Genomic DNA, 14,987 nt, shown 5'->3' with positions numbered 1-14,987 from the left:
GTGCTCTGTGCGTTAGGTCAGTGTGCTTTCTATGTTTGTCTCTCCTTTTCAGCTTCAGTTTTCTCTCCTTTCTCCCACTCACTCCACTCTGCTTTTCTGAGAGCACAGCTTCTGGAATCCTGACTCTCTTTTGCTTTAGCTGAGAGGCCTTGAATAAGACCTCTGAACTCGTTTCTCCACACTGAAGTGGGGCTGATTGTACCAGCAATCACAAGCTTGTGGTAAGGATTAGCTAAGACCAGACCTCTAAGGTGCTTAGCAGAGTGCCTGCTACACAGAAAGTGCTGGATAAATGGTAACTCTTATTATTGGGCCCACTGTGTGAAGAGCAGTAGACCGGTTATAAAAGGAAGTGAAGGCCTTCGTGCTTAGAGTTCGTTGAAACTCTCGCGTGGTGCTTTTTAACTTAGCCAGGAGGTGTCACTTCCATTCTCTTTCTGTGCTTCTGTGCTGCTGTCCTAGTCACTTGAGGTAGTTTCTCCCTCAGCATTTCCCCCATCCCTTCCTTGCTACCTTCCAAGCTTATCATCTCCTAAGTGGATGAAGATGTAGATATTTTCTTTCCCCAGGCTTAACCCAGTTCTCCTTCCTTGGCTGCCTTCCCAGAACTTTAAAGGAAGCCTCCTTTAGAGTTTTTACCATTACTGAGATCCTAACAGGACTCACCTCCGTTTTTCTGAAGGAAAAACCTGACACAGTCCCTGAGCACCTTGTTCCTCACTGCCAGGAGTCCCTTTTGGCTTCCTGTCCATGCTCCAGGGGAGTAATAGTAAGATTTGCCGTTTGTTTGGCTCCCACTCTGTGTCCAAAAAAAATTATTTGATCTTCACAGAAGTCCTGAGAGCTTGATCCTAGTGGCTCCTTTTTAACAGATAATGAAATAGGCTTGTGACTTACCCAGGGTCACAAAGTTGTACATGGCAGAACAAGGACTCAAACCCTGGTCTCTGACTCAGAAGCTCACAGTGTCCCCACTGTCCCACACTGCGTCTGAGGATTTGGAGATCCTCGGTGCCACCTTCCATAGAAGACAGGTGGGGCATGCAGTAGGGAGGAGAGCTGGGCCTACGGATACCCAAGTAGACCAAGCTAGTGGACCAAGGGAGGCATTCATCCATTCAATAAACGGTTCTTGAACAACTGTGATGGGCCAGACTCTGCTAGGCACAGGAGACAAAACAGTGAGCAAAACCGGGCACAGTTCCCACCCTCGTGGAAGACACAGGCTGGTGGGGGAGGCAATCAACAATAAATATCCTACTGTATAGCACAGGGAACTATATTCAACATCCTGTGATAAACCATAATGGAAAAGAATATGAAAGAGAATGTATATATATGTATAATGAGTCATTTTACTGTACAACAGAAACTAAACACAACACTGTAAATCAAGTACACTTCAATAAAATACATTTTAAAATTAAAAAATTGTAAAATTGCAGTTGTGATAAATGTCACAAAAGATTGATACAACTGTGTTGTGACAGCATATACTGAGGCCATCTGACCTGAGATCTGAAAGAGAACTACGTGTTAACTAGTTGGAAAAGGGAGAGAAGAATGCTCTAGACAAGAGAAGGCGCTCTAGCAAAGGTCTGGAGTCAGAGGAGCATAGCAAGCTAAAGGGAGTGAAAGGATGTGGTTGGAGCATGGTGCAGGGTGAGGCTGGAGGGTGGGCAGGGGCCACATGACCCAGGGCCTTCATGGTACTTAAGGGGTTGGGTCTTAGAAGCTCCCCAGGGATGTTCAGCAAGGGGTGACACAGATCAGAGTTGCGCGTGTTTGATGTAAAGAGGCCTGGATGCTGGAAGAGCTACGAGTCCTGGCTCTGCTCTTTATAGGAGCCTAGGTTTCCTCACCTCAAAATTTTGGAGGGTTGGACCAGGTGATCTTTAAAGTCACCTAGCATAGTGCGTTTAATTCCTTCCATCCTTCCTTCCGACTCTAAGGTTTTATGAATCTTACCTGTTTTGGAGGAAGTAGGCCCCCTGTATCCTGGACTGCCCCTCACAGAAGCTGGACAAGTGTGCTTGTGTGTGTGTGTTTTGGGATGGGGGAGGGAGATTGATGGGGTACAGAGTTTCCAAAGCCATCTGATCTGGGTCATATTTTTAAAAACCCTTCTGACGTGGCATTCTAGAAGGGAAGTGGGAGACTGGAAGTTGGTATAAAGAGAGAAGGAGAAAGGAAGCAAAGATTAGGAGAAGGAGAGAGAAGAAGAAAGAAAACAGTGAGGAGGGATTTGGGGGAGGGGACTAGAGGAAAAGATGATGTGACTCAGGAATTCCAAGGCTGTCCATCAGCCTGGCAGTTCTGGGCAGAGCTGGTGTCCCTCCGAGATCCCAGTGTCCCCAGTGATTACCTGTGGCATTTGCATATGGAAGTGGTTTATTGAACCTGAGATGCTGAGCCCTCACTAGCGGCTTGTACCTGCCTTCGTTTCAAGTTTCTGGCAAGCGGTGGGTTTCAGATGTGGGGTCTGCACTGCCTTCCCACTAAACCAGCCTGAGTCTGGAGCACGTAGCCCTCTCATCCTTCTCTCCCCATCCCCTTACCTGGTGTAGCAGGCTCCACGTTTGCTCCTGTCAGCTAGTTACAGTTCTGATGAAGCGATGAGGCAGAAGGGCTGTGGGCCCCTGGGCATGCTGATAGCCAGGGAACCTGAGGGAGAACACTGCTGTCCATAGCTTCCCGCTTCTTGCCCCCAAGTCCTACCACCTGGCCTCCCCTCTGGAGCTGCCTCTGGAAAGTTAGTCTGAGCCTGATCCCATCCAGACTCACCTTCTGGCTGCAGAGGGTGCTCCCAGCCTTCTCCCATTGTCTTCTGGCAGTCTGGAGGGTCTCAGGCTCTCTCTGCCCCTCCCGCTAGTCGTACCGAGCCTCCTAGCGGTTCTGGTCCCCTGCCTCCCGCCCGCTCCATCACCTGACGTGTAGAGGGTGTGTGTGGGGGCTGGGGGGGGGGGGGTTGGCTCCTGCCAAGTACACAGGTGGGCACACACGTGAGAGGCCTCACTCCTTGGAGCTCAAATACTTGACACACGTGTGGCTCCATGTCGCACTGGCTGTATGTATACCTGTGGCCTGCTTTGCCCAAATCACGTGAGTTCTTCCCTCCTGCCCCCCTTCCTGGGCTGTGCAAGGATTGTGGGAAGGCCTGGGTCCCTGCTGCCCTTTGCGGCAGAGATGGCGCTGGTGCTTAGGGACCTGGTGGGGCTAGGCTTGCAGAGAGTCCTTTCACCCTCGTGAGGCTGCAGAGATGGGTCCTTACTGGTGGGAAAGGAAGTGGGAAGAGCAAATTGCCAGAAGAAAGCGGTCAGTTGCCCTCAGTGGCAAGTGGAGCCCCCTTGAGCTGGCTCGCCCCAGCTCCCTGGCCTGGGGGCCTGGAGCTCCGGGGGGAGCTGTGGTTTGGTGCTGAAGTCACTTGTCTCACTCATCTCCCCAGGTGTGTGGTCGTGCTGTTCAATCCCCGGAAACACAAACAGCACCACATCCTCAACAGTTCCAGGTAAATGGGTCTGGGCCCTCAGGGGGCATCTCCTGGAGTCTGTGAGAAGGGCACTGTCTAGGTCTCTGTGGCTCTGGGGACTGAGACTGGGCCCCAGGGCCAGCTAGGGAAATGTCACACGTGCCGTTGCTGTCTGCCGGTCTTGCCTTTTGAGGGAACTGTGAGGAAGCCGGGCTTAGGCAGGGCTGCCAGTGCCTCTTTGAGCCTGCCTCATTTCTTGCAGGAAGACCATCACTGCCCTTGCCTTCTCCCCTGATGGCAAGTACTTGGTCACTGGAGAGGTGAGTGTGGAAGGGGGGCCGCAGTACTCTGAAGAGGGTGGGTGGCCTGGCCTCAGCAGAGAGCTACAGTCCTGGGCCTGGTTAGGGCTGCTGCCGCTCTGGCTTCCTGAACGGATGCCAAATCCCGGTTTTGGCTGCACCTTAAACCAATGGTGCTGAAGCCTTAGTGGGCGTCAGAATCAGCTGGAGGGCTTGTTAAAGTGCACATTGCTGGGCCTGCTCCCAGAGTTTCTGGTTCTATAGGTTTGGGAGGGGGGACCCCAAAATTTGCATTTCTAGCAAGTTCCCAGATCATGCTGATTCTGCTGGTTTGGGAAGCACACTTTGAAAACCACTGCTGTAAGATATTCCTTGTGCCTGGGGGCCCCCTGCTGGGCGCATGAGGGACACCTCTCCCTTCTCAGTCTCTTACAGGGAGGCATAGGCGTGGGTGGTGGTGATTCTCAACCCTGGGTGCCCATCAGGATCCCTCTAGGAGCTTTGAACAAACACAGAGGCGCAGACCCTCACCCGGAGATACTGAACCAAATCTGGGGGTGTTTTCTCTCAGATAATCGTTGTTGTCCTGAGATATTTATCATGTTTCCTCTACACCTTTGCCCTGTGTAGCACTCTGCTTTGGGCCGGGGGCTCATTAGAGAGACTGTGCCCAGTAGCTGGAGAGGTAGGCCCCACCCTGAAAGGCTAGGGGAGGCTGTGTGCCTCTGGCCCTCACTTCCAGTTCTTGCCTCCCTGCAGAGTGGGCACATGCCTGCCGTGCGGGTTTGGGACGTGGCCGAGCATAGCCAGGTGGCGGAGCTGCAGGAGCATAAGTATGGCGTGGCTTGTGTGGCCTTCTCGCCTAGTGCCAAGTACATTGTCTCTGTGGGCTACCAACATGACATGATCGTCAACGTCTGGGCCTGGAAGGTGAGTGGGCCGGGTGGGCCGGCCTCGCAGCCTCATGGGGGTCCAAGGGCCAGTTGGGGACCTGAACCCCTTCATTCCACCCTGCTGATCTCAGTTTTATTCTAGAAACTGACCTGAAGCAGAAAAAAGCAACTGTGTAGCCAAGCGTGTTGGTAGAAAGAGGCTAGCTTTGTGCCTCCGAGGACCTCCAGAGGCAATGAATCTCTTCAACTCCTCTGGAAAAGGATTCTCCTTCCTCCCCTCTTTTTCTGACCAGTAAATCCTGGAAAGAAACATTTTTTAAAGTACAAATCCTATCTAACCCTCCTTCATCCTCTGAGCCTCTTTCATCTTAGCTCCAAGAGGCAGAACTTCGATTCTTCCTTTGGCTTTCCTTCCAGAAAAACATTGTGGTGGCCTCCAATAAGGTGTCCAGTCGGGTCACTGCGGTGTCCTTCTCTGAAGATTGTAGCTACTTTGTCACTGCTGGCAACCGGCACATCAAATTCTGGTACCTTGATGACAGTAAGACCTCAAAGGTGAGGTGCTCAGGCTGGAAGTAGCCCCCAGGGCCAGGGTCTACTCAGCCCACCCCAGGAGACTGCTCCCCTTGGGCCCCTCTGCTTTCTCCACAGCCATCCAGAAGTTCTGGATGAGCCAGATGCTGTCTGGGCCGAGGGGTAGTCTCAGAGGGCAAGGGAGCCTTGCTACGCCTCCTCCCTCCCTCTCCCCAGGGCTTGGTTTCCAGGGCGCCCCGGGGCGATGGGTGGGCGACAGTGTCGCATCTCCACAGGTGAATGCCACCGTGCCCCTGCTGGGCCGCTCCGGGCTGCTGGGGGAGCTGCGGAACAACCTGTTCACCGACGTGGCCTGTGGCCGAGGCAGGAAGGCAGACAGCACCTTCTGCATCACGTCCTCAGGGCTGCTGTGCGAGTTCAGTGATCGGAGGCTCTTGGATAAGTGGGTGGAGCTGAGAGTAAGTATCTCTGTCCCAGTGGGTGGGGTGGGTGGGGCTGCCCGCGTCTCAGCTCAGGGGAGGACTGTCCGTACAGGGGCTGGGCCCTGCATGGAAGAGGGGACCCCAGGAGGAAGAGGCTTGAGGGAGCCAGAGCTTGGCCCAGTTCCAGCCCAAGCAGATCTGTGTAACTGCCTGCTCCCTGCTCTTTCTGTCTTTCTTTCCCTGCTTTCCTCTTCTGCTCAGAACACAGACAGCTTCACAGTAAGTGGTGCTAGACTCTCCTCTCTTTCTCATGCTGTTCCTTTCTTTTTGCTGGGCTTTTTCTATTTTGTCCTCTTTGCCAAAACCTCTAGTGCCTTAGAAGGCTCCCGGACTCCCATCCCCCATGTGCACGTGGCTGTGAGCCCTCTGCCGCCAGCTGCTGGAGGGCGGGGCGTCTCTAGATAACAGCTGAGGGGCTTGGGCCAGAGCAGCTGGGCTGCTTTCCCCTCGCCCCCTGCCTTGGCTGGTGTCTCCTCTTGGCAGGTGACTGTTGAGGAGGGTTTGAGTGGGTGGCCATGCTGACTTGAGCCCCTCTGCCTGCAGACCACCGTGGCCCACTGCATCTCTGTGAGCCAGGACTACATCTTCTGTGGCTGCGCTGATGGCACCGTGCGCCTCTTCAACCCCTCTAACCTGCACTTCCTCAGCACCCTGCCCCGGCCTCATGCCCTGGGGACAGACATTGCCAGTGTCACAGAGGCCAGGTGAGCTGTGTGGGCCCCCTGCCTCCATTTCAGAGCCTTACTCCACACCCAGCCTTCCTTGCCTGTGCTTCAGAGAATAAGATGAAGGGTGTATCGATACCCCCAAAGATTACAGGAACATCTCTGCACACACACAAATGTGGCTTTATTGGTACACGGCGCACTGTGGGGGACCATGGAGTGTCTCAGTATGTAGGCGTTAGGAGGGGCTTAGTGTCAGATTTGGGCTTGTGTTAGATGATTTTAGGATTGGTTCCAGGGACTGAAGTTTTGCTCTGGTTGGGTGCTGTGAGGAAGTGGGGTCAGTTCTACAATTGGACATTTAATTTCATTTGAAAGGTGGAAGGAAAGGTATGGAGCTAAAGCTGTAATTGGTAAAGAAGTTGCAGTCAGTCCTGAAAGATGGAAAACGGTGATGTTTGGTCATTTTTGTGGTTTGTACAGTGATCTTGTTTTTATCTGTCTCAGACACCGCTACAGAGTGGTCTTGTTTTTGTTTCACTCCGTCATGACCACAGAGTTACCTTGTCTCACGTTGGTGTTCTTTGACCTAGTTTGTGTTCATCAGGAGAGCACCATGGCCCAGCAGCTAGTGCTGGATCAGCTCCGAGCTGAGAGCTGTCAGAGGCAGCTTTTTCCTCTCAAGCAGCTGCTTCCAAACCTGCGGGTCTGGAGAGGGCTCCCGTGCTCTGCTCCTTCCTTTGTGGGTGGGCTTCTGTTTTCATTCCCCTCAATCCCTCATTTCGTCAGCTCCTCACTCACCAGTTTGCTCTGTCCTCTTCCCTACAGTCGCCTCTTCTCTGGAGTGGCGAATGCCAGGTATCCAGACACCATTGCCTTGACCTTTGATCCTACTAATCAGTGGCTGTCTTGTGTATACAACGACCACAGCATTTACGTTTGGGATGTGAGGGACCCCAAGAAAGTGGGCAAGGTGTACTCGGCTCTGTATCATTCCTCCTGCGTCTGGAGTGTGGAGGTAGGTGGGCTGACTCGAGACTGACCTGGTTTGCCGGGACACCATTGTGAGGACAGAAAGTGGGGATCCCCAGGTAGAACGTTATGTTCCCGCTGCCTCCTCACTTCTCCAGCAACATCCCTGTGTGTCCACATACCTTCAGATGGGTCCTGAGGGTTGAGCTTGAATTTTCGTGCTTATATGTCTCAGGCTTCTTCCAATGTGTCCCCGTCCATCCTTAGCTTTGCCTTGTCCCGGGCTGGGTGATCTTGGACGAGTTACTGAACTTGACCGAGCCTCATTTCCTCCGTGGTGAAATGATGTACCTGATTCATCTAATTGTTTTAAGCATTAAGTGAAATAATGTGAGTGGGAAACATAGAAGAGTTCCTGGTACATGGGAGATGCTTGGTTAATGTACTTTCCCGCAGTGATCTGAAGAGTATCTAATAGTTACGGCTTGCTTACCATAGGACAGACAGTGGGCTAAGCCTTGGCCAACATCAGCTCTTAATGTCATTCCCTTCCATCTCCGTGGGCAGGCGAGGGACTGCTCCCTAATTGGAGCTCTGACTTTGTTCCCTCTGCCCCTTCAGGTCTACCCCGAAGTGAAGGACAGTAACCAGGCCTGCCTGCCCCCCAGTTCCTTTATCACCTGTTCCTCTGACAACACTATCCGCCTGTGGAACACAGAGAGCTCTGGGGTGCATGGCTCCACCCTGCACCGAAACATCCTCAGCAATGTGAGCCACGGGGCCCCCACCCCATGCCTAGCACCCACGTCCCTTCGCCTTCACACCGCCTTCTCGGGAACTGGGTCCCCAGACCCTGATCTTCCGGCTCTTATTTGGCCGGCCCCTGCGAGCCAAGGCTTTGTCTTGTCCAGCATTCCTCTCCCCTTGCTTCTGTACTGGGTCAGGCCTGCCTTATCCACTTCTCCTGACCTGCTCCACTAGGACCTCATTAAGATCATCTATGTGGATGGGAACACTCAGGCCCTGCTGGACACTGAGCTGCCCGGGGGAGACAAAGCTGATGGGTCCCTGATGGATCCCCGAGTGGGCATTCGCTCTGTGTGTATCAGCCCCAACGGACAGCATCTCGCTTCAGGGGACCGTGTGGGCACACTCAGGTAATGCCAGGTCTGGAATGGGTACTGCCTGCCTCTCATGGTCTGGGCTGGGGGAGTTAGTCCCCAGGGATAGAGCTTTGGAAAAGTTTGGCTCTAAAAGATTGGGGAAAAGATATTCATATACAAGGGAAGGATAATTATAGTGAAGAAGCCCAGCAGAAACCATCCTAATCAAGTAATCAGGCTTAACATCCTCATATCAACATCACAAAGTCCATAATGGTGCACTAAGAAGGACATAGCATTTTTTTCTGTGGTATTCTTGCCAAAAATGCAGAAAACTTAGTCCTGTCATGAGAAAATGACAGACCAACTCAAATTGAGGTACGTATGACAGAGCATCAGTACTCTTCCAAAGTGTCAAGGTTATGAAAGGTAAGCAAAGACTGAAGAACTGTTACAGACAGGAGACTGAAGAGAAGTAACAACTCGGTGCAGTTTGGGCTCTGGGTGGGATCCTGGATCCAGATAAAGGATGTGGCAAAACTGGTGAAATTCAAATAAAGCCTTTACGTTCATAGTATTATACCAACGTAAGTTTCCTGGTTCTGGCAACCAGACTGTTGTTACGTAAGGCGTTAACGTTAGGGAAAGCTGGGTAAGGGAAATATGGAAACCCTCTGTACTCATTGCAACTTTTCTCTAACCTGAAAGTTCAAAAATAAAAAATAAGCTTTCAAAAAGGTCAGGGGAGAGGACGTAGCAGAGGAAGCAGAGTGAGTCTCTCCTCCTGCAGCCTGGCAGTGACCCCCTCCCTCCTCTCCTCATCTTTGCAGGGTGCATGAACTGCAGTCCCTAAATGAGATGCTGAAGGTGGAGGCCCATGATTCAGAAATTCTGTGCCTGGAGTACTCTAAGCCAGACACAGGTAAAGTGGATGCCTGGTACCCAGCCCAGAATGGCACAGGGCTCCTCCAATCCTGCCAGTGCCACTTACATCTATCCTGGCTGTTGGATGTGGGACTGAAAACCCTTTGACTCATTTGGTGTCATTGCAGGTTTAGAGGAGGACAGCTCTATCCCTTCTCTGTGGTTCTCTTGGCTTAGGGATATGGGGCTCAGTTCCTTTTTGCTGGACCCAGATAGGGGCCTGCTCTGGGCACTCGTGGGCTGATGGAGTTCTTCCAATCCCAGGTCTGAAGCTCCTAGCATCAGCAAGCCGGGACCGGCTGATCCATGTGTTGGATGCTGGACGGGAGTACAGCCTACAGCAGACGTTGGACGAGCACTCATCCTCCATCACAGCTGTCAAGTTTGCAGGTAGGGGGCAGGGCAATTGAGATACATTCTTCCGCCTACTACCAATATCTCCCCTGCCCCCCCCCCCCCACTGCCACCTGCGTCCTGCCTCCGTGAGAAGGGTATGCCCGTCACAGTGGCATGTGGGACAGCAGCTGGCCGGCCCGGGGCTGGATGGGAAGACAGGTGGAATATAGACTCTTAGTCCAGGGGACCCTGAGCAACCAGGTTGGCTGAGAATGGGGGGAAAGGAAGGCCTAGGTTTGGAGGGAAGCATCCTGATTTAATTGGTTGTCTCAGCCTTATAGAGTAGCTCCATAGAGGGAATATGGGGAGGGAAGCAGAGGAAAGGCTGGCCTGCTTGTGGTGAGAGCAGTGGGAATAGCTAGGCCCCCTTCCTCCATAGCCAGCGATGGGCAAGTCCGCATGATAAGCTGTGGAGCAGACAAGAGCATCTACTTCCGCACTGCACAGAAGGTGAGGTTACTGGGTGTCCCTGAATGGGGCAATGGGTTTGTGGGTGGGGCGTGGGGTCGCTACGATTCCCCTACCTGAGTTTACGAGAGGTGAAGGGCGGCAAAAGCAAGGCTCTCTGGGTCTGGTGAGGCATTTGGGCGTGGGGTCTGCCCTCATGCTCCACCCCTGCAGTCTGGAGATGGAGTACAGTTTACACGGACACACCACGTGGTACGGAAGACGACCCTCTATGACATGGATGTGGAGCCCAGCTGGAAGTACACAGCCATCGGCTGCCAGGATCGAAATATTCGGTGGGCATCCCTTTCTCAGACCATCTGACCACATTCCTTCATGCCCGAGGGGGTCAGCTCTAGGCAGCTCAGCCCTCTGTCTATCTTTTTGTCCAGGACTTTGTGCCCCCTTGAGCCTACAGAATGAGCACTTTGCCTCACCCAAGAGGTGGTAGCCCCTTTGGTGTTGGGGAGTGGCTTCCAGAGAGAACAGAGCTGCGGGTGAATGCTGGCTTTGCTGCCACCCAAGTGACCGTGACCTCCTCCTCATGTGAATGAGTGTGTTTCTCCGCAGGATCTTTAACATCAGCAGCGGGAAGCAGAAGAAGCTGTTTAAAGGGTCGCAGGGTGAGGATGGCACTCTGATTAAGGTAAGGGCCCAGTAGGATGGGCGTTGGGCTAGAGAACGGGAGAACGGGGTGCTGGGTGGAGAGGGACTGGTGCTTCCTGTCCTCGTCCAGCTGTATGTCCCACTCCTCAGGTGCAGACAGACCCCTCAGGGATCTACATTGCTACCAGCTGTTCCGACAAGAACCTTTCCATTTTTGACTTCTCCTCAGGCGAGTGTGTGGCTACCATGTTTGGCCACTCAGGTGAGTGTAGCCCTGATACTCTCCCCCTGGAACGTACCTCTTTCTTCCTTTAGTTTCCTGGGTCCCAGCAGAACTGTCTGTCCCTCCCCTCTAGCTAACTCCCTGTGTGTTGGGACAGACACTTGGCTGGGACTTCAGGGGGGCTCATAGGCCGTATTCTTTGTTCTTCACAGAGATTGTCACTGGCATGAAATTTAGTAATGACTGCAAACATCTCATCTCTGTGTCAGGGGACAGGTGAGCAGAAGCCAGCTTCCCTGAGACATAGATTCTTCCTCTGTGCCACAAACACACCCTGTCCCTCCCCTCTCTTCGACTCAGTGATGTCTTGGGAAGTAGGGCTGAACAGGGATATTGGCTGGGCCTCACCTGGCACTGGAGGGTGGCTCTGGTCTCCTTGCCAGCCTGTGGAGAAAGGGGTACTAGCGGTGTCACCACCCACAGAGACCTACCTACCTACCCCTCCCTCACCCACCTCTGTGGCCCTCCCCCAGCTGCATATTTGTGTGGCGCCTGAGCTCTGAGATGACCATCGGCATGAGGCAGCGTCTGGCCGAGCTGCGGCAGCACCAGCGGGGGGGCAAGCAGCAAGGACCGTCCTCTCCCCAAAGGGCTGCTGGGCCCAACCGGTGAGAACAGAGTGTGGGGGATGGACAAGCGGTGGGTGGGCATCCAGACTGCTCGCTGTGGTGGCACGGCTCCCCCTCCTTGCTCTGGACCCGCCATTCGGAAACTCTGTATCTCCCAATACCTGTTTCTCACACGAACGCTCAAGATGTTGGCCTCTTCCCCTATTGAGTCTCCCCTCCCCCTGACCTTCCTTGTCTTGGACTCAGGCACGAGGCCCCATCGATGCTATCTCCTGGACTAGCTCTCTCATCAGACAGTGACAAGGAGGGAGAAGACGAGGGCACTGAAGAAGAAGAACTTCCAGCTCTGCCCGTCCTTGCCAAGGGTACCAAGAAAGAGCCAGGTCTGTGGAAGTCTGATGTGGGCCAGACAGGCGCCAGTTGGTGCAGTGGCTAGATGTGCCCTTTCGGGGGCTGCGGGGGTGAGAGCAGTGTGAGCTGAGGAAACTGGAGCATTGTCATAGCCTCGTAGGGCGTGGGCTGCTGTGGGACCAGCGCTGCACGGTGGGTGGGCGCGAAACTCTCTCTGACTGCCGGTCTCTGTCTAGCCTCGGTGCCCAGCGCGGCCCTGCCCCGAAGCCTGTCCCACTGGGAGATGAGTCGGGTGAGTCACCGTCGTTAAAATGTCCTTGCAAGGTTACCAGAAGTGAAGGACAGTGAAAGCAGGGCTCTCTGCACCTGGGGAGGCATTTGGGCATGGGATCTGCCCACGTGCTCCACCCCTTGTGTCCAAGGAAGGGGAGCTCGAGCCTCTGCGCTGGTTCCAGGTGAGGGGTGACGAAGTCCAGATATTTCCTCCCTGTGGCCTGCAAGGATTAGTCACCACTAGGGGAAGTACTCTGCTTGTTCAGCCTCCTGGGGGCCTGGGAGTAAACAAAGAACATGTTGAGGTGGGGAGTAGAAAAGGGGTCTAAGCCGAATGGTTACAAGGAAATTGCAAGAAAGTCAAAGGGCCAAAGAACTGAAATCTGGAGAAACTGTAGTTCTAAAGACCCAGGTGAAGAGAGAAGCTCAGAACTTCCAGAAGAGTTAGAGCGAAAAGGCCTTAAGAGGACCAGTAGCTGAGTGGCAACTTCAGGGTGGCCGGGAGGAGGATGAAGGCTTGCAGAGGCTGCCCAGCCTTCCGTTGTCCCGCGTCAGGGTTTCAAGCTCCAGCACCTTTCATTGTCAGCAGCAGTTTCATGGGATGATGGTGGTGTGGTGTCTGGTGCCTTCTGACCAGGCCATGTGTCTCAGGTTTGTCCTTGGTGCTGTGAATGGACTTGGGGCTGTCCTCAGAGTGGGGGCCTCTTAGAGACTCCCAGCTCTGAGGTGTCCATGACACCGGTGAGGACGAAGACCAGAAGGTCCTCTAGGACAGGACAGAGAGTGAAGCTGAGAGCCTGAACTCTGGAGCCAGACTACCTGAGCTGTAACCTGCAGGCAGACTGTCTGTGGGACTTGGACAAGTTACTTAAGGCCTCTGTGCTTCAGTTTTCCCATCTGTACATGTGAGGCAAATGGTAGTACCTCCTTCATAAGGTGGTTGTGAGGATTAAATGAACTAATACGTGTAAAGTGCCTGGCACACAGTAGGTGACGTGTGAGTGTTTGCTAAGACTGTTGTGTGATTGTTACTGTTATTCCTCTCCTACCCCCTCCCCACACCAGGCACAGGAGACAGAGGAGTTCCTGGATCCAGCTCCTGCAGCCAACCAAGGACCCAGAAGAAGGGGGCGCTGGGCTCAGCCAGGCGTGGAGCTGAGTGTTCGCTCCATGCTGGACCTGCGGCAGCTGGAGGCGCTGGCCCCAACTCCTCGGGGCCCTAGCCAGGACTCTCTGGCTGTGAGCCCTTCAGGTCCTGGGAAGCATGGTCGGCAGGCCCCTGAGACCTCACATGCTAGCCAGGTGAGCCCGCTTTCTCCCAGCGAACTAGAGATCTCCAGGCAGCTTTAGCCAGCCTTGTGCCAGCAGCTGGGGCCTGAGCATTGGTCCAGCTGTGCTTGCTCTGCCTCTGTGGGACATGGATAACCTGAGCTGCAAAGTCAGGTGGGGCTGGCTAGGCTGTGCGGTACGGTGCTTGGGGTGCAGAAGCAAAGGGTAGCCTTTGTCCTGGGCTGGGTTCCTTGGAGGGCTCATGATATGAAGTGGTGGCTGGAGGTTGGCAGCCCAGAGTGCTAATGTAGTTCTTCCAGAAGCTCAAGAACACTAGTTGGAACCCAGCCTGGCTTTTCGATGTCTGTCCTCAGAGTCGGAGCTTCCCCCGGAATTGGTGCCCACTGGATCCTTGCCCACCTCCACCTCCTCTCCCAGACCCTCACTCACGTCAGCAACCCCAGTGATGTTTCCAGAATGTGTGTTTCCCTTTGTGTGTTTCCAGGATGAAAAGCGCCCCCGGCCTCAGGCTTCCCAACCCTGTTCCTGCCCCCACATTATCCGATTGTTGTCCCAAGATGAAGGGGTCTTTGCCCAAGAACTGGAGCCTGCACCCATCGAAGACGGTATTGTCTACCCGGAGCCGAGTGACAGCCCCACCCTGGATACCAGGCAAGGGTCCTGCAGACTTCTGGGGCCATGCACCACCCGCCTCTTCTTCCCTTCCCTCCGAGGGTTCTGTATTTGGGTGGGGGGCTGGCCCCAGGCACTCAGAGCTTGCCCACCACTGCCTCATCCCCAGTCCTGCTCACGGGTGGGGCAGAAGGAAGGCAGAGATCCAGTGGGGCTGCTGCTCACCATTGCTCACTGCCTCCTCTTTCCCCTCTTGGCCTTTCTGGCAGTGAGTTCCAGGTGCAGGCACCAGCCCGAGGGACCCTGGGAAGAGTGTACGCCGGCAGCAGGGGCTCAGAGAAGCACAGCCCTGACAGTGCCTGCTCCGTGGACTTCAGCAGCAGTCGCCTTTCCAGCCCTGAGCATCCCAATGAAGGTGGGGCTGCAGCCCTGAGGGAGGGCCGGGACCACGCGGGTCAGTGGACTGAGGTGGGAGTGGAGGCTCTGGCGACAGAGGGTTGCAGCGTGATGCTTCTCTCCCCCTCCCCCACAACCAGACTCCGAGAGCACAGAGCCCCTGAGTGTGGATGGCATTTCCTCAGACCTTGAAGAGCCAGCCGAGGGTGATGAGGAAGAGGAGGAAGAGGAGGGAGGCACTGGCCCCTACGGGGTGCAGGAAGGCAGCCCCCATACCCCGGACCAGGAGCAGTTTCTAAAACAGCACTTTGAGACTCTGGCCAATGGGGCTGCTCCAGGTGTGGTCACATTGGTCACCGCAATCTACCCTTCTTTCCCCTTGCCCCGCTGAGGGTCCAAGGGCAGGCCATGCCTGGGGACTGC

General features: G+C 54.3%; 1 protein-coding gene across 2 annotated transcripts in view; it reads left to right on the top strand.

Annotated features, from left to right (window-relative positions):
- MAPKBP1 (mitogen-activated protein kinase binding protein 1) overlaps positions 1-14,987 on the top strand; it is a 52,314-nt gene that overhangs the window by 32,239 nt on the left and 5,088 nt on the right. For both annotated transcript variants that reach the window (XM_032623149.1, XM_032623150.1), the window contains exons 4-26: positions 3,446-3,508; positions 3,732-3,789; positions 4,528-4,698; positions 5,079-5,216; positions 5,471-5,653; positions 6,221-6,381; positions 7,171-7,360; positions 7,936-8,082; positions 8,296-8,471; positions 9,248-9,339; positions 9,606-9,731; positions 10,117-10,187; positions 10,359-10,480; positions 10,755-10,830; positions 10,941-11,052; positions 11,226-11,289; positions 11,547-11,681; positions 11,889-12,025; positions 12,230-12,285; positions 13,332-13,568; positions 14,041-14,207; positions 14,438-14,583; positions 14,705-14,902. In XM_032623149.1, the coding sequence (XP_032479040.1) occupies positions 3,446-3,508; positions 3,732-3,789; positions 4,528-4,698; positions 5,079-5,216; positions 5,471-5,653; positions 6,221-6,381; positions 7,171-7,360; positions 7,936-8,082; positions 8,296-8,471; positions 9,248-9,339; positions 9,606-9,731; positions 10,117-10,187; positions 10,359-10,480; positions 10,755-10,830; positions 10,941-11,052; positions 11,226-11,289; positions 11,547-11,681; positions 11,889-12,025; positions 12,230-12,285; positions 13,332-13,568; positions 14,041-14,207; positions 14,438-14,583; positions 14,705-14,902 (3,026 nt within the window). The remainder of the gene's footprint in view (positions 1-3,445; positions 3,509-3,731; positions 3,790-4,527; positions 4,699-5,078; positions 5,217-5,470; positions 5,654-6,220; positions 6,382-7,170; positions 7,361-7,935; positions 8,083-8,295; positions 8,472-9,247; positions 9,340-9,605; positions 9,732-10,116; positions 10,188-10,358; positions 10,481-10,754; positions 10,831-10,940; positions 11,053-11,225; positions 11,290-11,546; positions 11,682-11,888; positions 12,026-12,229; positions 12,286-13,331; positions 13,569-14,040; positions 14,208-14,437; positions 14,584-14,704; positions 14,903-14,987) is intronic.

Source organism: Phocoena sinus, chromosome 2, assembly GCF_008692025.1.
Source record: "Phocoena sinus isolate mPhoSin1 chromosome 2, mPhoSin1.pri, whole genome shotgun sequence".
Taxonomy (NCBI): domain Eukaryota; kingdom Metazoa; phylum Chordata; class Mammalia; order Artiodactyla; family Phocoenidae; genus Phocoena; species Phocoena sinus.
This window is presented reverse-complemented; position numbering and strand designations above follow the sequence as displayed.